Genomic DNA, 11,076 nt, shown 5'->3' with positions numbered 1-11,076 from the left:
TATGCTGGGTTAAACCAAACTAATCTGCTCTCTTTACTCAAGTGCCTCTCAAAATTTTTAGTATGCTAATGTGCACAGTGAATCTCTGGTACAGGACAGTATAAAGTTTTTCCCAAAGTTACTTAACTATGGAATCCCTTTTCTCTCATAATATCTAATGACATCAAGGAAGCTATGCTCAGTGGAACAGAACTTGGGAAATGATCTAATCCAAAGTTGCATCAGTTCCTCTGCTCTCATCACAAATCTCCAACCCTTGACTTTGCATCAAACTGATCCCCTTCCAGCATTCCTAGTATCTTGCCCATTTGGTAGCCACTGACTTTCCTTTCAGATCTCAGTGCTCTGGAATCTCAAATGCCCTATAGTCCTCTGGTTCTCTCTGATTAGAAAAGCAAGTGGCTTCAAAGTTTCTGACATCATACAAGGTATCAATCTCCTTCACACGCCAAACAAATCATTCCATTCTCACTTAAGTGCTGAAATAGGAGATGCTGCTTTCACTCCTTCACAGACCTTATCTACGGACTCATCCTGAATGCAGCCTGAATCCTAGCTGGAAGACAAAGTATAATAGTTTAGTGTTCAGACTTAGCTAAAAGAGCAGACTACCTCAGTCATCCCCAAGGAAAGCAAGGGCCAAAAGAACAGCACAATCTGACCCTAGGGAACTCAGCTCAGAAAGGCATTTGGAATCATATTGGGATGGTGCCCAGCCCTAGTGTAAAGTGAGGAAAAGGGGAGGAGGGAGTGAGGCATAGAGGCAACATGGAAACAGGACAGCTTTTTGAATCCTCCCAGTGCAGCTCAAGTAACTGGTTGGAATCAATTTAATTCCTAACAAATATAAAAGAATACCCAAAGCTAAAGGTGAATGATTAAAAAATCTATTTCAGATTATCTACTTTTCATTATGATTCAGGATAATTAATAGTGTGTTTATTTTAGTCAGAGTTCATAGTACTCTTTTAAAATGAAGATGGACCTGTTTTCTCAAGGTATTTGATACCATCTTCCTGGACCTAAATTTCAGAGAAAAGCCCTTTAGAACATGATAAGGCATTCTTACAGATGCTGATGTTAGAATATTAAATTAGTAAAAATAAAATATTAAATTAGTAAAAATCAGTCAAGTAAATCAAGGCCTATCTCATTTCATATCACCGCATTTGTAAATTCTCTTAATAAAGTTCATATATTCACGACTCAAACAGCAATTTAAATTTATAACTAAATTAAATTTATAACTAATTCATAACTAAAACTACGTAATAACACATTTATTTATAAAACAAAAGATTTAGGAATAGATCTGTTTATTGTACTGTGAAAATGGTCTTGATACATGTGAGAAACATTATATACTTTGAGGACAACATTCAGAACTGTTAAGACAAAAGACAAACTATAATTTTAAAATCAATCTTGATTTAAGGGAAAGGCGATAAATTATTGGCTGGAATGCATTCAGCATGAACTCAGATTCTATATAACATAAAGCACAAAAGAGTACAAAATATGTTGGAGTCCAGTAAGCCCATACCTAAATTTTAACTGTAAAGCTGCAAGGACTTTTTTGTTTATTCTTATATACTAGTTTTCTTCTGAGACAAGTTGATTTTATCTCCAAGACTTAAGGCCATTCCCTATAAGAAAGAATGAAGATGTTTATAATTATTGAAACTATGTACAATCAGTAGGTTATTCTATCTTAACCAAGCCTCCATGCAATGATACCACATCAACAATGAAACCAAGGATGTACAAAAGAGACTCACCAAAACTTTACTTGGTTAAGTACTTTTAGTGCTAGATTTACAAATAGTCACCAGATTTGTAGCTTGGATTTCAAAAACCTCTGAAGAACCCATTTCACAAACACCCCATAGGAATTAATCTGATTTTAAGCAAACAAACAGAATGAGTGGCCCAAAAGGTGGGCTATTTTAATGAAGTAAAGTCATATTTCTATTCAAGGATACTACTATTATGAATATACATGCATCTAATGCATGAAACACTGGTACGACAGAGGATGCTACATATAGAAATAAAGAGACATAAATTATTTCTCTTTATATTTAGTTCAGAGACCATCTCAAAAAAAACCAACTGTTACCTGACTCTTTGCACGAATTCTTATGTGGCCAGTAACAGGGGCCTCTGGTCCCTGTTGAATCGGCTTCTCAATGCTGACATTTGCAAGTGCGTCTTCTCCAAATATGGAACGAGCATAGAGGTTGGCTGCCATAAAGCCACAGTAACCAGAAAGTGCCTGGAAGAAATTTGTGATGAATTCAATACTCTACTAGAGAACTACACATAAGCAAGACCAAATAGCATAGGAAAATTACCACTTAAAACAGGACTTATCATGTGGTAGTAGTTACATGACTGTGTGAATTTGTTGACCTCATAGAACTATAAATGTAAAGAGTGTGAGCTTTACTGCGTCTATATTATACCTCAAAAAAACTGATTTTAAAGAAATAGCACCTATTCTCATTTGTATTTATATGTTCTTTGTTTAGAGCTGTCTGCCTGCCTCCCATACCAGACCCTGAGCTCCATGAAGGAAGAGACTGTTTTTATTTTGTTCTTTATTGTATATCCAGCAGCTCACAGAGTATTGGGCATATAATGTTTGTTGGAGTATTTGTTCAATAGACTAATATATGAATTAAAACCTACTTGTATGGCAGCATTCTTTTATGATTAAATCAATATTACAAAGTTAGCAGAAAGTGTATAAAGAAAAACAAATTCCTGGGAATTCCCTGGCAGTCTTCACTTTTTGGTCGGTCTTTCTAGTCTTTTTTCATACATACACAAACATAGCAGAAAATCAAAGTACATTAACAATTCCATACTTGAGCAGATATATTATGACCCACAATCAGAGCCAACAGAAGAGATCATGGACATTTTCTAATCCAGTATCGTGAACTATTGTGGAATAAGCCTTTAGCCAAAAGGGAGAAGACTGAAAAGAAAAACCAACGTTGACTATTCAGTTGGGTCACTGCACTAGGGACAAGCAGATATTGTTCCTATTCCAGTAGAAAGCAGTAAGCAGATTCATACATTCTATGGGATAACTTCTTTTAGCTAGTCCAGAATGACACTGCTTTTCTCAGGCTAAATAATACCAAAATACACTAGAGGAAATACAAGAAAGCCAAGAATCGACCATCTTACTCTCTAACAGATTTAAGAAGCACAAGGGCAAATTTTACCTTCTCTGGAGTGAGGCATTTCATGTTGGTTGACTTTAATATGTGCTGTAAATAGTCATTTAAATCAACTATATTTGTGTTAACCGTCACCTGTACAGAGGGAGAGAAAAAAGTCGAGGTTATAGCTCTTACTTTAAGAAAGTTGTGAATTTCTTATCTTGGGGTTGAAAAGACAATCATTCGTATGTCATATTAGAATCTCCTTCCAAGTATTTAGGTGGAAAGGGTGGGCAACAAAAAGTGAATGACATCTACAAAATCCAACAAACTGTAGGCTGGTATCAGAACTTTCAGATACAGATAACTTCACAGACAATCAACATGCTGTATATAAAATATTTCTAATAAAAATCAAGGCTTACAGGAACAAAGTTCCCTAGCAGGCACTGACTTTGCAAAGCTTCTACTGGACACTGGATTCAATGGCAAGTTACTATTCACACAAACAAGGGATGGAACATTGTTTATAATGTCTTGAACAATCAGATTAATTATAGAACTGTTACTCTCACCAATTTAAAACCGTAACTTAACCAAACCACTTGCATGCTTTCCAGTTAAAGCTAATTTGTAAGCACAGATATTGAAAGACTTTGCTTTTCACATCTGACACTTATTAGAGGGATTAATTTTATCAGAGAATCCCTCAACACTAGCCAAAAAGAAACATAAGGAGTTCAAGGAAATCTCCCAAGGACTAACTTTGTTCTCCCATTCAAATTCGGCCCACATCTGACGGAATTCAGCATCAGTGCAAGTTGCAGGTTGGATATAGTCCATGATGTCAATGTGAATATCACTGAGGACCACACAATTTCTGTCACTTGCTGCTCCAGAGACATCATAAACTGCAATATACACATATAAAAAGATCCCCAATCACCAAAGGCAAATTTTAATTAAAAATTTTTAATATTTCCAAATAACAACTATGACATTAGCAAATAGTTTTGATTATATAGTAGGCTCTATGTTTTACAAATTATTACCTATTTAATATGACCATCAATCCTATGTTATAGTATTATTATTTTCCATCTTATAGAGAAATAAAAACAAAGAGAACTTAATTAAGTGGCTCAAGGTCACAGAACTGGTTAAGTGGTGGAGGCCAGGATTCAAACTCAGTGAGTGCTTACATAGCAGTTGCAGTGTCAGACACTGTAGAAGGATACACAGGTAGTAGTGTTCTCATGCACATGCTTAACTAATATTTCTGGATGAATACTGCTGAGCCATAGTACGTAATGATACAAGACCTTTTCTTCTGTAACTGTTTCTTCCACGGTAGAAAGTCATAATCTGACTGGAGCCTACCTTTTTTTTAGCCTGTTTTCTTGACATTCCCCCACCCTACTTTTGGAGAAAACTAAGGTTACCAAGAATAAGTTCCTTTAATTTTCAACCCCACCTCTAAAAATAAATGTATCTTTCTCTGAATCAACTTTCACCTACTTACCTTTCCTATCAGACAAGTATTGCCTCTGCTCTTCAAGGTTCATACTTGCTGCCATCTGTGATGCCTGCTTTGGTTCAGGACGTCATTCCATCAATCATTACCTCTTTCGTCTTTACCTTCATATTCTTTACTGACTTTCTTCCCTTATAGTTTATAAACATAGTCAAGGTCCTCTCATCGTCAAAAAAAAAAATCTTCCCTCATCCTTTATTCCTCTTCTGGCTACTGCCCTCTCTCATTCTTATCAAAACCAAGGTCGTACACTCAGAGTGGCCTACACTCACTATCTTTATTTCTCCACGTCCTATGCAGTCTTCAACCCACCACCACTGCCCAAGACAGGTCGTAAGAAACGTTTTATTATCACTGATTGTCAAATCCAAAGGGCCCTTCTTTTAGGGATCTTCTGCAGCTGCCGATACTTCTTCAGAATTTTTCCTTGCTTCTCTAACCACACTTCCTTTGCAGGCTTCTCCTTCTCTGACCAGCTTTCATACTACCCTGAATAAAAACTCCAAACAGCTCTTAATATTGCTGTTCTCTCAGATTCGGTTTTCAAATCTCCCTTCTCACTCTTTATGCCTTCTTTGGGTGATTTCTTCCATTTCTATGGTTTTAAAACAAATATTCATCTCTACTTCAGACCTCTCGTTCAAGTTCCAGACTCATCTCAAACTGCCCTTCAATAACTTAAGACACTTCATTTCTTAACTTCAAGTTTAACTTATCATTTCTCTCAAATCTGTCCTTCTCTCCTATGTTCCGTTTTGGTGATTAACATAAACACCAACCCAACATACCCAAGCAGGAAATCTGAGCGTTGCTCTAGCCACTTTCTCTTCAATCAGTAACCATGTCCTGGACATTCTATCTCCTTAAGTATCTATTATATTCAGCCCTTCTCTCCATCCCAGCCACTACTGTGTTGGTTCAAACTCTCCATCATCTCTCACCTGTGCTACTGCAAGTCTACTAGTTAATCTTCTTGCCTCTTCCAATCAGTCTTCTTTAGTGCTGCCACAGAAATATTTAATCATGTAACTCATTCACTAATAATTCCTCAATGGCTCCCCTCTATATCCAGGATAAAGTCCGAAATTCTTAGCATGACAAGTATAATATAGCTGCCACTAACCTTCCCAATCTCGTTCTCTTCTACCACCACCCTCTAGCGCACTCTAAACTCCAGGTATATCAAACTACTTGCATTTGTTCTAACTGAATCTCTATCTGTAGACCATTTACTGATCTTTTAAAACCCCACTTGAGCTTCAGCTCCTCCACAAAGCCTTTCCTTTACCTTTCCTCCCAACCCCCCACCACTCTGAGAGAACCGACCCAATCTCTTAATAGACTTCCACTTCACCCAGCACAGCCTTCTTTCATAGCACTTACTGTTATGTACTATACATATCTACTTCACATATCTATTTTCCCTTACTCAACTAGAAGCTATCTGAGGACAGAGATTTTTTTGTTCCTACCACAGAAATTGCTTTTCTTCTTTTTCTTTTGGTACGTGGGCCTCTCACTGCTGTGGCCTCTCCTGTTGTGGAGCACAGGCTCCAGACGCGCAGGCTCAGCGGCCATGGCTCACGGGCCCAGCCGCTCCGCGGCATGTGGGATCTTCCCGGACCGGGACACGAACCCGTGTCCCCTGCCTCGGCAGGCGGGCTCTCAACCACTGCGCCACCAAGGAAGCCCCAGAAATTGCTTTTTTAAAAAAGAAAGCTTATTGACTTAATACCTCTGTACAAGCTAATCCCTAGGTGGCCCGGCAACAAATGCCTATACACAGTTTGAGACTCAGTTCAAATGTTATCCTTTGATAACATACCTTCCTCCTTTATAAAGCCTTCTATACTGTTAGCATTTTCCCTCTATGATCCCAAAGCACAGAGTATATAAACTAGCCATTATCACATTGTATTCTAATATATTATTTATCTGTCTCCTCCTTTTGCTTGACAGTTTGAGGACAGTGACTCTATCTGATTCATTTCTGTATATCCAGAACACGGTACAACACTGAATAGCATAGCAGATGCCCCATAAATGAATGAATGCACGAATGGATTCAAGTCCTGTCCTCAAGAAATGTCACACAGCTACTCATTACAGAAATTCTGTAATAAAGTATCCAAACATCACATGCTATAAAACAATTCCTTACCTATATTGCCAAAAATTATTCCATTTTCTGTTGACGCTACTTTCACATTAGCTTTAATATTTGCAAAGTCATGTGGAGCAAGAGTCAAAGGAGATGGCTTTTCCACAAGTTTCAGGTCCCCTGAAAAAAAATTTAGACATGGCTAAAAGGACATAAATATTAACCTCTCCAATCGTAAAACCTTAAAATGTATATAGCTCAATAGTTTCTAGCAAAACAAGGAACAAGAGAAGGGTTATGTTCAAATATAAGGACAAAATAAAGAAATCATTTAACACTATTATTCACATCAAAATGCACATTTTCTTTTAAAAGGTAATAGGCTTCTCAGAATAATTCTATATTTAATTCATGTGTGGGGGGGGCGGGGCGGGGGTACTCTGGGCATGCTGCTTTATTTCAGTGAATGGATACAGACGTCTCAAAAGCTTAAGTCTTAAACCATACACTCCATTACAAAGATAAAACAATCTGAAGAAAGGACTGCAAATTCTTAGAAACAGTTCTTTATATAGGCCTCAAGCTATGCTGAGGAAGACAGGGCAGAACTGTTCTCCCTTGATTTCTTAAAGTCCCTTAACTCTTGTTTAAGCCATATGGAATTTCCTAGGGGCAGTGCACTGTTCCTGTATACAATTTATACTTTCCAACTTCAAAGCCATATGTATAAATGACCAGAGAAAGTCTGATTCATGTGTCTATATAAAGAAAAAGAAAAAAAAAATCTCACATTGCTAAATGTGATAATGATGTATTACTTTGGCCACACATGGTATGTATTAGTAATGGGCTCAGAAAATACCTAGTTCGGTACTAAGGCAATTAAAACTTAAAACTACTTGGTAAATCTGTAACTTAAACAGCTCTTATTTAATCTAGAAAAACTGACATATGCTAGATTAAGCTCACTGAATACCAAAAACATAAGCATAAGAAAGTCAGTATCACAAAGGTTCAGAAAATTGGAGTAGAAGGAGACTAAATATAAAATGTAAAACTAAGACTTGATTCAAAATGTCACAAAGGGCTCAAGAGAATTCTTATACTAAGACTTGTGCACTTCTCTTAACAATCTGTCATAAAGATTTACTATGTAACGATATTTTTCTGTTATGGTAAATTTCCTCACCCAGAGTAGCTAACTCTAACGTGCAGTTCTGCAAGGTATCACTGGTTTGGTTCACAACAAGTACGTCCAGGACGATATCATACTGGTTGACATGAACATAAGCTTCTGCATATACAGGGTCTGAGAAACCTGTCAATTGGGTGACCTGTCAAACAAAAATAAAGATAATCAAATGACTGAGACAATTTAACCAAACATATCCTAGCCAAATGACTAAGTCTGTTAGGTAATTAACAGATGTGCTTAGATTAGACCAGTCATTTGAAATGTATAATAAAATTGTTTTGTAATGTAGACATGGTAACTGAAACTTAGACATTAAAAATAACAGGTCCTACACTTTACAGCTCAGTAGTAGAAAGACGTTAAATATGTTCAGCAAATGCATTAAACATTATCCTAACTTAGGAACTGAATAGATTTGCATACATTTTCAGTTAAATCCCTAAGCACCTAAACTCACTAGCTGTTACCCAAACTCAGGAAAAATAATTACAAGCAAGAAACACCTGTAATTCCACAAAGATAAATTTTTAGATGTTCCCCCAACAAAAAAAATTTTTTAAAAAACATCCAGAGTATATATAACACTTTAAAAATGTAATATTGTCACCAAAGACATAAGCAACAAGAGAAAAACATGGGTAAATTGGACTACATCAAAATTACAAACTTTTGTACATCAAAGGACACTATTAGCAGAGTGAAAAGACAACCCACAGAATGGGAGAAAATATCTGCAAATCATACATCTGATAAGGGACTTGTATCCAGAATATATGAAGAAATCTTACAACTCAACACAAAGAAAACAACCAGCCAGATTAAAAAATATGCAAAGGACTTGAATAGACGTTTCTCCAAAGAAGATATATAAATGACCAATAAGCACACAAAAAGATGCCCAACATCACTAATCATTAGGGAAATGCAAATCAAAACCACAACAAGATATCACTTCACATCCACTAGGATGGTTACTACAAAAGAAAAAGGAAGTGTTGGCAAGGATATGGAGAAATCAGAATCCTTCTGCATTGAAGGTTGGAATGTAAAACAGTGCAGCTGCTATGTAAAACAGTATAGTGGTCCTCAAAAAATTAAAGCAGAATCACTATGATCCACCAATTCCACTTCTGGGTTTAACCCAAAAGAAATGAAAGCAGAACCTCGAAGAGATATCTGAATGTCCACATTCATGGCAGAATTATTCACAACAGCCAAAGGTGGAAGCAACTGAAATGTCCATCAACAGATGAATGGATAAACAAAACGTGGTATATATTCACAGTGAAGTATACCCAGCCTTAAATGGGAAAGAAATTCTGACACATGCTACAAAATGGATGAACCTTGAAGACATTAGGCTAAGTGAACTAAACCAATCACAAAAGGATAATACTGTATGGTTCCACATAAGGTACCTAGAATAGTCAAATTCATTGGGATAAAAAGTAGAATGTGGTTGCCAAGGGCTGAGGGAAGAAGGGAATGGGGAATTATTGTTTAATGGGTATAGAGTTTCAGCTTTGTAAGATGAAAAAAGTTCAGGGGATATAGATGGTGGTGATGGTTGCATAATAATGTGACTATACTTAATGCCACTGAACTGTACACTTAAATATAGTTAAGAGGGTAAATTTGATGTTATGTAAACTTTACCACAATTTTAAAAAATAAATTGAAAAATTTTATCACTGTAATATTGTCAATATCAATTCCCAATTCTAAGGGAGAAAAGTGTTTCAGTAGTTCCTATTCTGCCACTGATCTTATCTTGGTCAACAAAACCAATTTGAGAATGTTACTCATCTAATGGAGGAAGGATTAAACCAGATTTGTAAATTTAACATCTGAGTAGAGAGAGATTAGAACAATTTTCCTAATGAAATCCTATTCGGAACTCAATATGTTAAGACTATAAAAGTGTAATTGTCCTGTTTAAAGTAGCAGGGGACAGGAGAAACTTGAGGGCAGGGTGTTGGGGAAGAGGCTAGTGCCCTGCCTTTTAAAAGTTTTAGTCAACCACTAAGGATCCCTCAGCGCTATGTTTCACTTTGTGGTAATTTGACACACAACTGGAACAAGTTAAAACTCATCTCTGCGACTTACAGTGCCATCATATAGTAAAGTATCAGGCTGCACCGAGTTTCAATTCATGTTTAATGAACCCATCAATCAGAGTAACTTGACAAAAACTGATGCTGTACTAGTTATTTTTCCTTTAAAAAACAGCAAGACCAACAACTTCCTGATTACTACTTTCTTAAGTAGCCAATTTAAATAACTCGCCAGTGTATTTGACATTTTGTTACCTTGTTAAGTTTAGATGCTAAGGGATCTGCTGCCTCTTTCCTCTGTGTGTTACCCATTGCTGCCAGCAAACTCAGCTGAAACTGATCTTCCTTGCAGTTCATTTCATTCTTAGCAGTTAGTTGCATGAAGGAAATGGGGTCATCAGGCTGTACTGTCACATTCCTCTTTTCAGATTCTTTCTGTGTTGAAAATACAATATACCATCTCTCTTTAATATGGAAATAGGCCTTCAACAGGGACAAGCCCTCACACATGAGGACTGAAAAACCAACAGCAACAATAAAACCAAAAAGCACTATTATGGCTTTATCATATATACCTTACCTTTTGGGATAATTTCTCTTCTTCAAGTTTAGCAGATAACATGTGAGAAAGGGACTGTCTGCATTCCTTATTGAAAATGTCATTCATTAAAGGTGAGCATTCAGATAAGACCTTGAGGCACAGGGAAATTCGATCTACATCATCATCTGTAATTGGCTTCTTAGGAAGAGAGGATTTTCCCAAATGCAGGATAGTGGCCATGAGCAACATGGCCTCAGCAACGAAAGACTAGATAAGGAAAGAAATGGCTTATTTATTGTCAGGCTTCTCCAAATGCAATGATGTCACTTTATTATAACTCACAATCCAAGAAATAAACCTAATTTTCACTTCACCTGAATAAGATTTCAAATATTTTAGATTTTATCTCCCTGTTTTTTTGCACCCTTTTCCCTCCTTTCTATTCTAACTGCCACCCTCTAAAATCTTCATTAACCCT

The 11,076-nt window shown here is 36.6% G+C and overlaps 1 protein-coding gene across 3 annotated transcripts in view; it reads right to left on the bottom strand.

Moving 5' to 3' along the window:
• Positions 1 to 1,299: 1,299 nt before the first annotated feature.
• Positions 1,300 to 11,076, bottom strand: part of COPB1 (coat protein complex I subunit beta 1) — a 32,111-nt gene continuing 22,334 nt past the window's right edge. For all 3 annotated transcript variants that reach the window (XM_027115302.1, XM_027115303.1, XM_027115304.1), the window contains exons 15-22: positions 10,638 to 10,865; positions 10,313 to 10,492; positions 7,998 to 8,142; positions 6,869 to 6,988; positions 3,939 to 4,084; positions 3,237 to 3,326; positions 2,120 to 2,275; positions 1,300 to 1,646 (exon numbers count right to left, since the gene is read on the bottom strand). In XM_027115302.1, the coding sequence (XP_026971103.1) occupies positions 1,587 to 1,646; positions 2,120 to 2,275; positions 3,237 to 3,326; positions 3,939 to 4,084; positions 6,869 to 6,988; positions 7,998 to 8,142; positions 10,313 to 10,492; positions 10,638 to 10,865 (1,125 nt within the window). In that variant the 3' untranslated portion in view covers positions 1,300 to 1,586. The remainder of the gene's footprint in view (positions 1,647 to 2,119; positions 2,276 to 3,236; positions 3,327 to 3,938; positions 4,085 to 6,868; positions 6,989 to 7,997; positions 8,143 to 10,312; positions 10,493 to 10,637; positions 10,866 to 11,076) is intronic.

This window comes from Aethalodelphis obliquidens, unplaced genomic scaffold, assembly GCF_003676395.1.
Source record: "Aethalodelphis obliquidens isolate GAN/ISIS:26980383/991018 unplaced genomic scaffold, ASM367639v1 scaffold14, whole genome shotgun sequence".
Lineage (NCBI taxonomy): Eukaryota > Metazoa > Chordata > Mammalia > Artiodactyla > Delphinidae > Aethalodelphis > Aethalodelphis obliquidens.
This window is presented reverse-complemented; position numbering and strand designations above follow the sequence as displayed.